This window comes from Phyllobates terribilis, unplaced genomic scaffold (genome assembly GCF_046119375.1).
Source record: "Phyllobates terribilis strain yellow unplaced genomic scaffold, ASM4611937v1 Scaffold_33__1_contigs__length_13283291, whole genome shotgun sequence".
NCBI classification, from domain to species: domain Eukaryota; kingdom Metazoa; phylum Chordata; class Amphibia; order Anura; family Dendrobatidae; genus Phyllobates; species Phyllobates terribilis.
In genome coordinates, this window is record NW_027362793.1 from 29,938 (window position 1) to 47,414 (window position 17,477).

Genomic DNA, 17,477 nt, shown 5'->3' on the forward strand with positions numbered 1-17,477 from the left:
CATCCATAGTACTGCTGGCTTCTTATATGGGGGTCCAGGTCCTGGTGCGATTCTTTGCCCCCAGTATAGGATAGTATATACAGTATATGCCGGGGGGGCTGCTCACACCTCAGACTGTATTGTCCTGAGCGGCCACAGCAAATCCATCATTCATTAAAGGCCCATTCCAGTGACAGCCCGCCAAGGCCCAGGCGGGGACAATGCCTGCATTCCACATAGGCAGCACAGGGGGAGGGGGGCAAATACTTTATACAGGGGGTCTGGAGGGAATGTGGCTGCAGGGTCTCATACATCAGCCATTGTCTGGTGCATTGTCTGCATGAAACCTGTCCTGGAACGCAGGGGGTGGTAGACAGAGGCTATAGGGGGTCCAACAGGTATACAGAGCACCGGGGTCCGACAGGTATACAGAGCACCGGGGTCCGACAGGTATACAGAGCACCGGGGTCCGACGGGTATACAGAGCACAGGGGTCCGACGGGTATAGAGAGCACAGGGGTCCGACGGGTATAGAGAGCACAGGGGTCCGACGGGTATAGAGAGCACCGGGGTCCGACGGGTATAGAGAGCACCGGGGTCCGACGGGTATAGAGAGCACCGGGGTCCGACGGGTATAGAGAGCACCGGCGTCCGACGGGTATAGAGAGCACCGGGGTCCGACGGGTATAGAGAGCACCGGGGTCCGACGGGTATACAGAGCACAGGTGTCCGACGGGTATAGAGAGCACCGGGGTCCGACGGGTATAGAGAGCACAGGGGTCCGCAGGTGTAGAGAGCACCGAGGTCCGACGGGTATAGAGAGCACCGGGGTCCGACGGGTATAGAGAGCACCGGGGTCCGACGGGTATAGAGAGCACCGGGGTCCGACGGGTATAGAGAGCACCGAGGTCCGACGGGTATAGAGAGCACCGGGGTCCGACAGGTATACAGAGCACAGGGGTCCGACAGGTATAGAGAGCACCGAGGTCCGACGGGTATAGAGAGCATAGGGGTCCGACAGGTATACAGAGCACAGGGGTCCGACAGGTATAGAGAGCACAGGGGTCCGACAGGTATACAGAGCACCGAGGTCTAACAGGTATAGAGAGCACAGGGGTCCGACGGGTATAGAGAGCACCGAGGTCCGACGGGTATAGAGAGCACCGAGGTCCGACGGGTATAGAGAGCACCGAGGTCCGACGGGTATAGAGAGCATAGGGGTCCGACAGGTATACAGAGCATAGGGGTCCGACAGGTATACAGAGCACCGAGGTCCGACAGGTATACAGAGCACCGGGGTCCGACAGGTATAGAGAGCACCGAGGTCCGACAGGTATAGAGAGCACCGAGGTCCGACAGGTGTAGAGAGCACCGAGGTCCGACAGGTGTAGAGATCACCAAGGTCAGACAGGTGTAGAGAGCACCGAGGTCCGACAGGTATAGAGAGCACCGGGGTCCGACAGGTATAGAGAGCACCGGGGTCCGACAGGTGTAGAGAGCACCGAGGTCCGACAGGTATAGAGAGCACCGGGGTCCGACAGGTGTAGAGAGCACCGAGGTCCGACAGGTGTAGAGAGCACCGAGGTCCGACAGGTGTAGAGAGCACCAGGGTCCGACAGGTGTAGAGAGCACCAGGGTCCGACACGTGTAGAGAGCACCGAGGTCCGACAAGTGTAGAGAACACCGAGGTCCAACAGGTATAGAGAGCACCGAGGTCCGACGGGTATACAGTGCACAGGGGTCCAACAGGTATAGAGAGCACAGGGGTCCGACAGGTATAGAAAGCACCGAGGTCTGACAGGTACAGAGAGCACAGGGGTCCGACAGGTATAGAGAGCACCGAGGTCTGACAGGTATAGAGAGCACAGGGGTCCGACAGGTATAGAGAGCACCGAGGTCCGACGGGTATACAGAGCCCTGAGGTCCGACAGGTATAGAGAGCACCGAGGTCCGACGGGTATACAGTGCACAGGGGTCTGACAGGTATAGAGAGCACCGAGGTCTGACAGGTATAGAGAGCACAGGGGTCCGACAGGTATAGAGAGCACAGGGGTCCGACAGGTATACAGAGTACCGGGGTCCGACAGGTATAGAGAGCACCGAGGTCCGACAGGTATAGAGAGCACCGGGGTCCGACAGGTATAGAGAGCACCGGGGTCCGACAGGTATAGAGAGCACCGGGGTCCGACAGGTATAGAGAGCACCGGGGTCCGACAGGTATACAGAGTACCGGGGTCCGACAGGTATACAGAGCACCGAGGTCCGACAGGTATAGAGAGTACCGGGGTCCGACAGGTATACAGAGCACCGAGGTCTAACAGGTGAGGGGGACACTGAGGTTCAGCAAGCATGGGGGGCACTGAAGTCCAGCAGGTATATGGGGGACACAGGGGTCCAGCAGGTATATGGGGGACACAGGGGTCCAGCAGGTATGGGGGGCACTGAGGTCCAGTACATATAGAGGGTACAGCAGGTACGGAGGGACAAATGTCATCACTGGACTTGACGTGGAAATAGAATAAGTAAAAACATCTAATTTGGAGGTGTATACACACTATGGGCAGGGAATAAATTACTTTTATTCTTTACAAACATCTATCTATCATCTATCTATTATTTATCTATTATTTATCTATTAATCTATTATCTCTCTATTATTTATCTATTATCTCTCTATTATCTATCTATTATCCATCTATTATCTGTCATCTATCTATTAATCTATTATTTATCTATTATCTAGACACAGTATCTACTTCTAGTCACTTGTAGAAGTTTCTACCCCCTTCTCTTCTGATCTAAACTCCCACAAGTAGTTTTCTGGGAAATGTCTAGTCTTAGCAGTAGTGTTGTGTGCCAGGACAGCGGGCATTCTCCAGACCCCCTGAACCCACTTCAATGTTGCAGAACATCTGGAGATGGATACTTCTACCCCCCTTGTCCTTCTTTACTCTTTAATTGCATTGTTCTCTTGTTACCCATGTGAAGGGGGATGGGACCAAACTTCTCCACTCTTTGCCTTTCTTCCTATTGGCTAGAAGTTTTGTATTGGCGGCTGCTGATTGGAGGGCTGCACATTCCTCAGCCCCTCTTTGTCGCCCTCCACCCCCTCTCTGTCCTGTCCTAGGATTTCCCAGAGTAGAGTAGAGGTATTCTGGATATGAGGGGGGTCTCATCATCATCTCTAGGATCTTTCTGTTCCCATGGCTGGTGGACATTTAAAGGGACCGGGCAGGAGAGGACCATGATCTAGGTGCGCCTTGTGGAAGGAGCCTGGACACGATCTGAAGATGCTCTGCCTCTACATCTGGACATTTCTTACTGGGATCCTTCAATCCGTCACCTCCGGCTCACCAGAAAACCAGTGCAACTGGAGAGGAAGGTAAGACCTACATCAACTCCGGTCACCAAAGGTGGATCCTCCGTAGTGCACACCCACGGTACCACAAACGATACGATCGCGGTCGGATTGGCCGTATCATTATAAGATCAATGGTCGCGTTTTATATTGAGGTTCAAGAAAAATTAGGTGTCTTTTAACTTGAGTTTTTATGTTACTTTTGTACGCAAACCTTTGGTGAAATTGGCGCAGAAGTGCGGTGAGATGCCAACCGGTATGAGGGGAAAAGTTTTAATAAATTCAGAACTTTTTCAAAAACTTTCGTGACACCACCCTCCCCCCTGTAAGGATGTTTCGGAGCCCCCAATTTTTTCATGTTTTTTTCATACAATACAATCGCGGTTTTCAAATCGTCGATGATCATTAATGATCGATCAAACTTTGGCCCCATGGGTGATTAATTTTTGCTTTTCCTCTCGCGATTGTTTGTCTCGTTTGGGCGGAAAAAATCTTATGTCTATGAGGTCTAATTTGTCTCTTGTGGCCACCTGATGACCTTCCGCGGGGACCTTCCAGGCTGCCATAGATCATTTATGACAGGCGACCCCGTTAACCCTCCCTGGCTCCTATTTTTAGAGCGCGGTTGATTGAGTGCTCCAGTTCAGCCCTGTCTGACGAGTCCTGTTAGATTGCCAGCTCTTATGTCCAAAAGTTAATGTTGTTTTTGGATGGTGTCCAGGAAACGCGTTAGTCTCAGGCAGGAAGCGATCGGCGGCTGCTGTATTATTTATAGATCCCATGGCGAGAGGAATTATAAGCATTATATCCAGAGAGGCGGAAGTCGCGGTAATGGGAAGTGGGGTCTGGTTCTCCGCACACGTCCCACGCAGGATCTATCCCATGGACTGAGACTTTACAACGCGTTTCAGGCTCCGAAAGCCAAATGGTCCCAATATCTTCCAGTGTGGCTTATGTTTCACGTATGAGGTCAGGCTTATCCACAAGGATACTCCTCAGACTCCATATATGAAGTGTAAAATGCACTGACAACCGCTGTAAAACCTGTTATGGTGGCCACATTGGTTGTCATCTGGTTGACAATCCCGTCTAGTACGAATTGTGTTGCAGGATTTACCTCTGGGGTCTTTAACATTCAACAGCCCAATTCTTATCACCCTTGACAATCGATGAGATTCGAGGGCTTCCATACATTTAAGGAGGACCTGTCACTTGCCACAAATATGTCATTTTTGTTACCCGGTGTAAACGCCGCTGTTCTCCTGAATCCGGCGTTATTTTTCTTTTCTTCCTGCGCCTCTCCATCCCCGAGATACGGCCTCTTATTCCTTGTGTATAAATCTAGCCTTGTTGCCAAGTGGGTGTGATCCGCACTACTCCTCTGGGCGTGTCCTTCGATGACCACACCCGGTTGGCTAACAAGACTAGATTTATATAAAGGACCATATCTCCGGACTGGAGAGGCGCAGGAACAAAAGAAAAACTATGCCGGATTCAGGAGAACGGAGGAATTTACACCGGGTAAAAAAATATTACAAATTTATGGCAGGTGACATGACCACTCGTCAAAATCTGAAGACAAGTTTCTTTACTGGGTCTCCACGTTGTAATCTAATTATTATAATTTTAGGAAAAAACGACATATTCCGTAGAGCTGTACAAGACATTAAATAATGAGCTCAAGTATTAAGAAGTAATTAGGTCCTTAGAGGGCATTGTGGGCCTTCAAAAGTTGCCTACGGATCCAATCCATATGGAAATTTGTGTAATTAGTCAGGCCGGCCCAGTATGGGGGGGGATTCACATAGACTCCTTTAATAGAAGGGTATGAATGGCCATTGGATTCCCCCCCTGGTTAACGTTGTCTCACAGCTAACCACTTTCACCTTAGCACAACCCTAACATCTGTCGCGCCGTACCTTTAAGGCCGCCTCCAGCTGCTGTGTATGTCTGTCAATAAGGACTTTACCCAATTTCAGACCTAACAGCTCTGTAGGGCCCGGGTTACCAGCTCGGGTCAATTGCTTTTCCCAGCAGATCACAGCCTGGATTAGGGTGTAAAATTAACCTCTTCATTCCCGAGAGAGAGTATTAGCAACTAGATGGCGCTATATTGTTTTGTTAAGACGCAGCAGCGCCACCTGGGGGCGAAAAAAAAATGAACTCATAAATAATTTTTTACAATTTTTGTCTTGGTCTCCACAGTGGGCTGTCCCTGGAGCCAAAATCAGTGGAACAAGTATCACTGCATTGTTCGGAGGGCGCAGTGGAATGGTTGTACCCAACAGGGGCGCTTCGCCTTAACCTGTCGCCGCGCCTGCCAGTGGCGTCCACAAAGCCGGGGTCCAGTCGCTTCACTGCCTGCATCAAGCCGAAAGCTTCATTTCGAGGGGCTCAGTTATACCTGGAAAAGGAAGGAGAACTGGAGCTGCTGATGTCTGAGGGAGAGCCGTCCATGCTCTCCAGGGTTCACTGCTTCACGTGGCTTCCACACCAGAAGGTGGCGCTATTTCTACAAGCCACTCCCCACCAGGACATTAGTAGGCGCATTTCAGCTTTCCGCTATGAACTCCGTGGGGATTGGGATGGACGGTTAGCGCTACCACTCCACAAGCTGAGCACGGAAGGTGAGAAGGGCGGATTATGGAGAGATCGGGGTCTCTAGGGGCAATGACGCCGACACTCGGGGTACAGGATAATGACACGCGGGGTACAGGATAATGACACGCGGGGTACAGGATAATGGCGCTGACACTCGGGGTACAGGATAATGACACGCGGGGTACAGGATAATGGCGCTGACACTCGGGGTACAGGATAATGACACTGACACTCGGGGTACAGGATAATGGCGATGACACTCGGGGTACAGGATAATGGCGCTGACACTCGGGGTACAGGATAATGGCGCTGACACTAGGGGTACAGGATAATGACACTGACACTCGGGGTACAGGATAATGGCGATGACACTCGGGGTACAGGATAATGACACTCAGGGTACAGAATAATGACGCTGACACTCGGGGTACAGGATAATGACACTTGGGGTACAGGATAATGACGCTGACACACGGGGTACAGGATAATGACACTCGGGGTACAGGATAATGACAATGACACTCGGGGTACAGGATAATGACACTGACACACGGGATACAGGATAATGACACTCAGGGTACAGGATAATGACACTGACACTCGGGGTACAGGATGATGACACTGACACTGGGGTACAGGATAATGACACTGACACTCGGGGTACGGGATAATGACACTGACACTCGGAGTACAGGATAATGACACTGACACTCGGGGTACAGGATAATGACGCTGACACTCGGGGTACAGGATAATGACGCTGACACTCGAGGTACAGGATAATGACGCTGACACTCGGGGTACGGGATAATGACACTGACACTCGGAGTACAGGATAATGACACTGACACTCGGGGTACAGGATAATGACACTGACACTTGGGGTACAGGATAATGATGCTGACACTCGGGGTACAGGATAATGACCCTGACACTCGGGGTACAGGATAATGACACTGACACTCGGGGTACAGGATAATGACGCTGACACTCGAGGTACAGGATAATGACGCTGACACTCGGAGTACAGGATAATGACACTGACACTCGGAGTACAGGATAATGACACTGACACTCAGGGTACAGGATGACGCTAATACTCGGGGTACAGGATGACACTAATACTTGGGGTACAGGATAATGACAATGACACTCGAGGTACAGGATAATGACGCTGACACTCGAGGTACAGGATAATGACGCTGACACTCGGGGTACGGGATAATGACACTGACACTCGGAGTACAGGATAATGACACTGACACTCGGGGTACAGGATAATGACACTGACACTCGGGGTACAGGATAATGACGCTGACACTCGAGGTACAGGATAATGACGCTGACACTCGGAGTACAGGATAATGACACTGACACTCGGGTACAGGATAATGACGCTGACACTCGGGGTACGGGATAATGACACTGACACTCGGAGTACAGGATAATGACACTGACACTCGGGGTACAGGATAATGACACTGACACTCGGGGTACAGGATAATGACGCTGACACTCGGGGTACAGGATAATGACGCTGACACTCGGGGTACGGGATAATGACACTGACACTCGGAGTACAGGATAATGACACTGACACTCGGGGTACAGGATAATGACACTGACACTCGGGGTACAGGATAATGACGCTGACACTCGAGGTACAGGATAATGACACTGACACTTGGGGTACAGGATAATGATGCTGACACTCGGAGTACAGGATAATGACACTGACACTCGGAGTACAGGATAATGACACTGACACTCAGGGTACAGGATAATGACGCTAATACTCGGGGTACAGGATAATGACGCTGACACTCGGAGTACAGGATGACACTAATACTTGGGGTACAGGATAATGACGCTGATACTGGGGGTACAGGATAATGACGCTGATACTGGGGGTACAGGATAATGACGCTGACACTCGGGGTACAGGATAATGACGCTGACACTCGAGGTACAGGATAATGACACTGACACTCGGGGTACAGGATAATGACGCTGACACTCGGGTACAGGATAATGACGCTGACACTCGGGGTCCAGGATATTGACGCTGACACTCAGGGTACAGGATAATGATGCTGACACTCGGGGTACAGGATAATGACGCTGACACTCGGGGTACAGGATAATGATGCTGATACTCGGGGTACAGGATAATGACACTGACACTCAGGGTACAGGATAATGATGCTGACACTCGGGGTACAGGATAATGGCGATGACACTTGGGGTACAGGATAATGACACTGACACTCAGGGTACAGGATAATGGCGCTGACACTCAGGGTACAGGATAATGACACTGACACTCGGGGTACAGGATAATGATGCTGACACTCGGGGTACAGGATAATGATGCGGATACTCGGGGTACAGGATAATGACGCTGATACTCGGGGTACAGAATAATGATGCTGACACTCGGGGTACAGGATAATGATGCTGATACTCGGGGTACAGGATAATGATGCTGACACTCGGGGTACAGGATAATGATGCTGATACTCGGGGTACAGGATAATGACGCTGATACTCGGGGTACAGAATAATGATGCTGACAATCGGGGTACAGGATAATGACGCTGATACTCGGGGTACAGGATAATGATGCTGATACTCGGGGTACAGGATAATGATGCTGATACTCGGGGTACAGGACAATGACGCTGACACTCGGGGTACGGGATAATGTAACTTCTGGATTAGGTTCCACAATGTGACCTATATGTCTCCACAGTTTCCTGTACATGTGGGCAGTGACTCTGATTTCAGCTCTTGAGGACTGATTTCTTACCACATCTTAGCGGCTGAATGTGAATATGTGACATCCGGGGGCCCCAGTGGTCACGTCAGGGCCTGATGGGGGTGAAGGCCACGTTTTTTTGAAGTCCCTTCCCCCGTTCTTCCTTTCCCTCTCTAAACAACAGGGCAGTGTCCTGCTGGGCCTAGGGATATAACCATTAACCCCATTAATTAGTGAGATAAGAAGCTGTGGAAGGGGCGGGTTACCATGACAACTCACATTTTCACCACTAAAACTTTCTCAATTACAAACTCAACCAGTTGAGCAGCTAAAAAAAAATACAGGAGATAATAATAAAAACAAAAATATTCCAAATTTAAAAAAAAAAATCTTTTATCAGCTCGTGTTCCATCTTTAGATTTCCATTTTTTTTTTAGAATAAATAAAAAAATAAAATAAAAAAAAAAAATTCCTCACTTAAAGGGTATATCCACATTCACAATTAAAAAACGCTACAAATTACAAGTGGGAAGGGGGATTTCTTTCTAGTTTTTGGGGTGGTTTTTTTTCACTTTTTTTCTGTTTTGTCTTCTTCTAGGGGCCTGTCGGCCATGTAACGACACGGAGATCCTGATGGCAATGTGCACCAGTGACTTTGGTGAGTTTATGTTTGGACGCCATGTTGATTTTTTTGGAACCCGTTTGCCCCTGTTGACCGTACGTCCTTATGTAGGGCCGCTGATGTTTAGGAGATGGCCATTGAGTCAGTTCTGTGGAGGACTAGGCCTTCTGTGTCGTGAGTTACGGCCTTTGTAGACTTGACTCGGAGGAATGCAATAATGGCCCAGTGAAGCGTTCAGCCCTTCCCCAACCCCCTGGTGCAGATTTTTCTCATCTCTCCTCTTTACCTAAGCTTACTTTGCCCCCTGCTGTATCCTAATAATGAGGAAGAAGAGACGGTCGTTAGGGAAGGGCCCTCTGAGGAGACCATGTTTCCTTGACGATGGTGCTTTAGAGAAAGGCTTTGTCCCGGGTGTAGGCCTCAGACTCAAAAATTAACCTAGTTTGGGATTTTTTGTGTTTTAAGGTCTAAAAACTGGTCGTATGTTTAGTTCTGATCATTGGAACAAGAAGCGATCAGATCGTGATCGAGCAAAACGCTTATTCGACAACAGATCGGATCGTTGATCATCGATCTCGGCAGCACGTCCCTGTAAATCATTCGTTTGTCTTAACTCCTTCCTGATATAGGACATAATTTACGCCCTATATCGGGTCTTCGTGTCTAGAGCAGGCTCAAGTCCGTACCCTTCTACTGTAACAGCAGAGATAGGAGGTAGCACCGGTCGCTGCCATTTACATCAGTGATTTCAATGGCACGATTGTGGGGTGTCAATGAGTTTTCATGAAAGACCCCAGGGCTGCCATCTTAGTCCTCCTGTGCTTAGGCCTCATAGGAAATAGTCACTTTGACTATATATTGTACTATTGAAGAGTATATAGTAAGCGATCAAACAGATCGTAGGATCAAGCCCCCTAAGTTGACTAATAAAGGAGAGAGGAGTGCGGTGGATCCCAGGCTCTGACGATGATAAAGGTTAATCCAGGCGTTAAGTATAAAAAACGTGCGCGTTTCGCAGTAGAACCTACTGCTTCCTCAGGTATCTAATGCTTGAGACGCCTGAGGAAGGAGTAGGTTCCACTCCGAAACGCGTTGCAATAAATTGGAAGGTTTTTTTTTTATATTTACCACCAGGAATAACCTTTGTCAGCAGCAGCTCCCGGGATCGACCACACTCCTCTCTCCATTACTTATGTCCTCTCTCCATTTGGTGCGAGTACAGAGGCCGAAGCAGCAGCCATGATTGGATTATACACCCCCTTATATGTGCGCACAACCTGATCAGATGAGCGATCAAGCCTCCAACTCACCCTCGCCTGTTGCCCACAGTGTTACACAGGGAGCGCCTCTTGTTGTTTATTTCTCCTAAGGAGACTAAAACATAAAAAGATAAAAAATAAAAGGTTTAACGATTGTAAAAAAAGAATTGAAATATTAAATTCACCCCCAGTTTAAAAATAAAAAATAAGCATATCTGGTATTACTGCCTACATATAATAAATCAAAATATAAAATTAATGAACTCCATAAAGAGGGGAGAATCGAAATTTTCAGAATTGCAGCTTTTCGGTCTCCAGAACTAAACCAAAAAATGCAAGACGGACCCTCGTCTCCTATACTTATTCTACATCAATCGGGTCTTAAAGAGATAGCCGAGCTCATCCTTTGACTTTTTCTCTTCACAGTTGTTCGAGGCAACATCAAGTCAGTGAACAACAATGAAGAACTACAAGAGTCCGTGATTGGGATCAGTGCCACCAGGGTCCACCGACAGAAGTTCACATTGTTCTGGCCTAGAGGTCACTCCGTAAGGTCACATGGTGAAATAAGGACTCTGATCAGCTGTGGGGTGAAGCCAGGCCCCGGCAGCTTTCTTTTCATGGGTTGGGTACACTTTGGTGATGCTTGGTTGGGCTGTGCTCCTCGATACAAAGACTTCAAAAGAGTTTATGAATCAGCAAAAAAGCTCCATGCAAACCCATGTGAGATAACTCTGGACTGATGCCACCATATTGACACATGATCAACCAATGGATGCAAGGGCATTTCCAAAATGGTAGGCCACCATCTTAGTAGCATCTCAGATCCTTCAGAAGCTTGTGGTACCAACTTTTCTTTGTAGGACCTTCAACAATCTGTAGGACCAGGTCAGCTATCTCAAAGAGCTCAAGTTTCAAGCTGGATAATTTACCAAAAAGATCACACTAAAATATCCAGTACTCAGATCTGAAGAGTTTGATCTAGACTTAGGCATGACTTGTGGATTGGAGCTATGATCTGTCTCAAAAATATCTAGGACTCCAATCTGAAGAGTTAGGTCAAGACTTAGACATGACTTGTGGATTGGAGCCACGATATGTCTCATTTCCAGTGCTGTGAATTCACACGTAAGGAAGGGGGGAAGGTGGTCGTGACCATTAATGGAGTCTTCTTCAGGACAAACAGGACAAACGTTTTTATTGTCGCCCCTCTTGATTTTTGCACTCTTTGAAAGACTTGCTTGAGAACTGAGCCTGTTTTTAATACTCCCTTAATTTTTTCAGGGGATACTTACTAGAAATTTTAGACATACAACCACCTCCAAGATGGTGGAATTGCGTGTATTTTCCAAGGAAAAAAAAACTCTCTATGGCAGCTCATGATGAACACTGCACACTGTGGGTGCTCCACCCTCTGAGCACTCTCCTGACGAGACCAGTAAAAAGGGAATATATGGCGGTATAGTGAGCACTGGCCACTGGTTGGCCCTGCTTATGACACACAAGGGTACAAAACTATTACGGATGGTAGAATCTTTTGTTGAATTAATTTTTATGGTCTACAAACTTCAGTATTCAAAAATGCCCCCTTTAAACAAAAATACAGCTAAGACCTTCCTCCACCTGGTGATGGTTCCCATCCTAGGACAGAAAGATCCAGCATTTACTGGCCCCCATGACTGGAATGGTATGACCCATGGATCATTGCTAAGCCAATACAGGTTTTTTTTTAGGAAAGGTTTCACAACAACTTGGGCAATCAATCTCAAAAGGGTCCATATCAAACTCAAGATCCATCTTGATTATGGGTTTATGCCACCTCTGCTCACATCCCAGGACAGGAGAAACCAGCACTTGCTGTCCCATGACTTTTGGACCATTGGTGTAAGCCCAATACAGGTTTACTGGGAAAGGTTTTGGGACAAATTGGGCAATCATTCTCCAAAGTGTCCATGGGTTTGCCCCCTATGGTTTTATGCCACCTCAGCCCCCATCCCAGTACAGGAGGAATCATCACTTGTTGGCCCATGACCCTTGGACCATTGCTGTAAGCCCAATACAGGTTTATTGGGAAAGGTTTTGGGGTAACTTGGGCCTCAATTCTCCATAGGGTCCATATCAAACCCATAGTACATAATTTGTAATATTTACTTGTCTTCTATAAAGGTCAATAATGCCATTTACGATGGGATCGGTAATGCCAATTTCGATGGGATCGGTCAACTATATACAAGCAGTACATACCGGAAATTAGTATAAATCCAGTTACGACAATTATCCTGATTAATATCTGCTTTATCTTAGAGAATTCAATCTAAAAAAAAAAATTCTTTACATTTTTTTCTGCATTATTTATTTTTTTTTATTTGAGATGTGCACTAAATCCATGTATATATTTTTGTTTTTACAATACCAAAATGTCATTTTTTTTATATTATTCAATGGATCCAGTATTTGCGTCATGTTTTTGGAATATTCACACTGTCCGGTAAGATTTGGAAAGGGCAGACGGCTTGGTTTCCGGCAACGAGCCAAAAATATTGTTTAAATTGTTTAATGAGATTTTTCTAAAAAAAAGTAAAACATGTCAGAAACTGTTCCGAATCTGATATTCTGGAATTGCAACTTATCACCTCTATGCTATAAAGTATGTTGTATCTGTTCTTTTTTTTATTATTTTTATTTTTTTTTTTATTTATTTTTTTTATTTCTGTGACGGCTGAAAATTGTCTTAAGAAATTTATTTAAAAAAAATCACGAGCCTCCTGTGCAAAAATACAATGCTCTGGTGTTGATTATAGCATAGCAGCCAATCAGATTTTAGGGATCATTAGAAAAAAATATTGAGCATGAAACATTTTAACCAATCACGTCATCGCTATTTTTTTTTTGTTATTTTTTATTTACTTACTAGTGAAATTTTTGCTTTCAAATCGAAAAATTTATTTATAATTTTTTTTCTATTTAAATTATATTTTTCAGACTTTTAATTTTGTAAAAACTTTTTCTTTTTTTTTTACTTTTTTTTTATGCATTCCGGTCTGAAAAATATGTAAAATTGAGACATTTCAGCCTTCATAGAGAAAAAAAAAATGACTATTTTTGTTGTAATTTGCTGCAATGTAATAGCTGGATCACTGCCAGACTTGATCACCCTCTTACCCGTAATCACTAAAAGGATCGATTCCGATCATGGAGGAGGGGGGCGGGGAAATGGGCGGATCTTGTTTTGTATCCTGCAAAATGTATATGAAGCTTTGTACATATATGTGTCTGACTTTCCCTGATGTAAATGACTTGTGATTATTTTTTATTGGTCCTTTTACATGTTTTTGCTTTATGTGTGTTTTATATTAAAAAAAAAATTGAAGCAATTTTTTTTTATTCTATTTTTTTATTTTTTTTATTTATTTCGAATTATATATATAAAAAAAAAAAATAGTTGAAACAAATTTCCCCAAATTTTAATCTGTAGTTTATTTTTCACTAGCGATTATTTTTGGGGGGCTGCCATCTTTTCCGTAGTCTTTGCTTGCTGTCAGTGAATGGGAACGGTAATACATTCTCGGCTAACACGTCGCTGTCGTACGCGGAGGAAGTGACTTTTTAATTACAATATTAGGCGGCAGATATTGTTCTTTTCCCATAATCCTTTAATCTCATTATCCTGCCGTCATAACTCGAGGATCACATGAAAGGCGGACGGCGGACTCCTGGTAAGAAGATTACAGAGGACAGAGGAGGGGGGCATGTAATCACGTTTTATAATTTATAGCTGGGAGCATAATATACACAATATAGAACAGTACACGTCCATCTATCTATCTAGATAGATACATAGGACCCTCCAGTCCATTAGAAAACCCCAGCATTATAATTGGCGCACGGTAGGTGGAGGGGGTCCTGTTACAGATTTTGCCCCAGGGCCCTTGCAGCCTATTGGGCACTGGTGGGCATGGCTGCTTCTTCTTTAGACGGCACTGGCATGAGAAGTATGGCCTCCTATGGCTGGCACAGCTTCAGGGAGGCAGCGTGGATGATATTCCCATGGAGGCTGTCACAGATAATCCCCGTCGACCAGTCCAAACCAAAACATCCCATTGTTTTCAGCCGCCGCTGCATACTTTCCCAGCTATACAATGTGGAGCGGCTGGAAATCCTAGCGGGGCACGATGATATCCTCGGTATGCCACCCCGGGGACCTCTGATTAACCCCTTCAACCGTAGAGCCCCTTTGATGAGTGAAGGACATTGTGTGCCAACACTTTGTATAGGAAGCGCCGGTGGTGGCATGACCTACATACCAGACTGCCAAAGTAGGGCACGCCATGCCTGTCACTCAAAGGGCAAGAATATATTATCTGGCAGGCCCTACAGCTACATACAGTAAATGTGAATCCGAAATACAGTACCTAAAGAATGTTACTATACAGTGCCCAAATAAACTATTATATGTGTCTAAATAACAGTGCCATACAATTCCTAGTAATACTGCCATACAGTGCCCAAACAGTGAACCAGATACATGTGTAACCATGTATCTAAATATTAGTGCCACACTGTACCTAAAGAATATTACCATACAGTGTCCAAGTAATACGATCATATAGTATCACTAATAATATATGATAAAACTCCATTGTTTCTGAATATTAGTGCCATACCGTGGCTGAAGAATGTGCCATACGGTGTCCAAATAACAGTGTGCCAAAATCCTACCATACAGTGTCTTTATAACAGGGCCATAGTATCTTGTAATTCTACCATACAGGGGTCAAAACAGTGTCATATACGGACTTCACATCATAATTCTAGCTTTAGAGTTTAAGTAACAAGACCATGAAATATCATCAAAGTGTAGCCACCAACATTGGTGCCTAAGCTTTGAAGTGAAACCACAAGCTCTGTACCTCAGCTCTGACGTGTAACCACCAAGCTCTGTACCTCAGGTCTGAAGTGTAACCACCAAGCTCTGTGCCTCAGCTCTGAAGTGTAACCACCAAGCTCTGTGCCTCAGCTCTGAAGTGTAACCACCAAGCTCTGTGCCTCAACTCTGAAGTGTAACCACCAAGCTCTGTGCCTCAACTCTGACGTGTAACCACCAAGATCTGTACCTCAGGTCTGAAGTGTAACCACCAAGATCTGTGCCTCAGCTCTGACGTGTAACCACCAAGATCTGTACCTCAGGTCTGAAGTGTAACCACCAAGCTCTGTACCTCAGCTCTGAAGTGTAACCACCAAGCTCTGTACCTCAGCTCTGAAGTGTAACCACCAAGCTCTGTACCTCAGCTCTGAAGTGTAACCACCAAGCTCTGTACCTCAGCTCTGAAGTGTAACCACCAAGCTCTGTGCCTCAACTCTGAAATGTAACTCAGCTTGTCCCTCAGCTCTGACGTGTAACCAAGCTTCTGCCTCTGCTCTAAAATATAACCACCAAGCCCTGTAACTCATCTGTGAAGTGTAACCACCAAGCTCTTTGCCTCAGAGCTGTGTAAGCGCCAATAACTGTGACTCAACTCTGAAGCGTAACTCAGCTTGTTACTCAGCTCTGAGGTAAAACTACCAAGCTCAGTAGCTCATCTGTGAAGTGTAACAACCAAGTTCTGTGGCTCAATTTCAAAGTGTAACCACCAAGCTCGGTGGCCCAACTCTGTGTTATAGCAACGAAGCTCTGTACTTTAGGTTAGAATCAGATCTGAAGTGTAACCGTCAAGCTCTGTGCCTCATATCTGAAGTGTAAGCACCACGATGTGTGCCTCACCTCTGATGTGTAACCATCAAGTTGTGTACTGCGACTTTCCTGTGTAGCTGCTGACATCCGTGTCTCAGCTCGGTGATATGTAACCACCAAGTTCTGTGCCTCAAGTATGTGGGTAACCAAAATGTTAGTACCTTCTTTGAGACTATAACCTCTAAACTGTTTGCTTCAATTTGAGTGAAAGGCTGTTCCAGCACCAACAATGCACCATTCTTGAGTGGGGTACCGAATTAAAGGGTTTTTCCATCAACAGCATTGCACAGGATAGATGAAAAAATTGTATGGTCGTTTGGGGGACAGATTGCTGGAACCCCCACTGATCTTGAGATTGAGGGTCCTATGTCCCCTGTGTGAATGGAGTATCTTAAGGATAAAGGCTGTAATATAGTAACCCCCCTAGGGAATTGTCCCTCTTATAACCCAACTCTGATCATTCTCATGTACCAGGAGGCTCAGGATGAAAATGTGTACAATAAGTGAGACTCTGGGAGGTCACCGTGGATATAGGATTAGCACATAGGTAATAAAAGCGCTGGTTCTCATCGGTAAGAGCGTTGCACGTGTGACTGCAAATTGTGGGAATAGCTCTTAAAGGGACAGTAGCACCTGGGAGGTAGGAAATGTTCACACGATGATATGAAAAACATCTGGCACATGAAATTGTCAAAAAATAAAACCCAAGCAGGAGGTTGCGATTTTCCCGTGATCAACAGAGTGGGAGTCCGGACCCCGGAGGGGCAGCAATATGGGCACAATTTGAGGTTTGTTCCACTTTCTCAGCATAAAAACCACATTTTCACGCATCAATTTTCATGATTTGTGTAAAAGAAAAAAAAAAAAAAACTCTCAGCGAGGCCTGAGCGCAGCTCGCTTCCCATGAAATCCGAGTCCATCTTCTTCCTCCGCTCTGGAATTCCTCCCGATGTAAGAATCACCCATGTAAAAGCAGCGTTTAACCCCTGGTTTTCCGGAACTGACTCTTCCCGTCAAATAAAAAAAATCAAAAATTAAAGGGGAACTCTAGAATGAAACAAAAACTTAGCAAAAGTAGTTATTTATAATGGAGTCCTTCAGATCCCAAAAATGAATGCCTGGAAGCGACAATGCCTAACTTAAAGGGGCACAACGGCAACAATTGGGTT

The 17,477-nt window shown here is 46.2% G+C and overlaps 1 protein-coding gene across 1 annotated transcript; it reads left to right on the forward strand.

Moving 5' to 3' along the window:
* The first annotated feature begins 3,059 nt into the window (after positions 1 to 3,059).
* Positions 3,060 to 13,879, forward strand: METRN (meteorin, glial cell differentiation regulator). Its single transcript, XM_073660652.1, has 4 exons — positions 3,060 to 3,361; positions 5,543 to 5,964; positions 9,295 to 9,354; positions 11,004 to 13,879. The coding sequence occupies exons 1-4, from the start codon at positions 3,270 to 3,272 to the stop codon at positions 11,318 to 11,320; spliced, it is 891 nt and encodes a 296-aa protein (XP_073516753.1). The 5' UTR covers positions 3,060 to 3,269; the 3' UTR covers positions 11,321 to 13,879.
* The last annotated feature ends 3,598 nt before the right edge of the window (positions 13,880 to 17,477 follow it).

Coding starts and splice junctions, on each gene's coding strand:
- METRN (XM_073660652.1), top strand. CDS start 3,270: ATGCTCTGCCTCTACATCTGGACATTTCTTACTGGGATCCTTCAATCC. Junction 3,362..5,542: donor CAGTGCAACTGGAGAGGAAG/GTAAGACCTACA, acceptor TGGTCTCCACAG/TGGGCTGTCCCTGGAGCCAA. Junction 9,355..11,003: donor AATGTGCACCAGTGACTTTG/GTGAGTTTATGT, acceptor TTCTCTTCACAG/TTGTTCGAGGCAACATCAAG.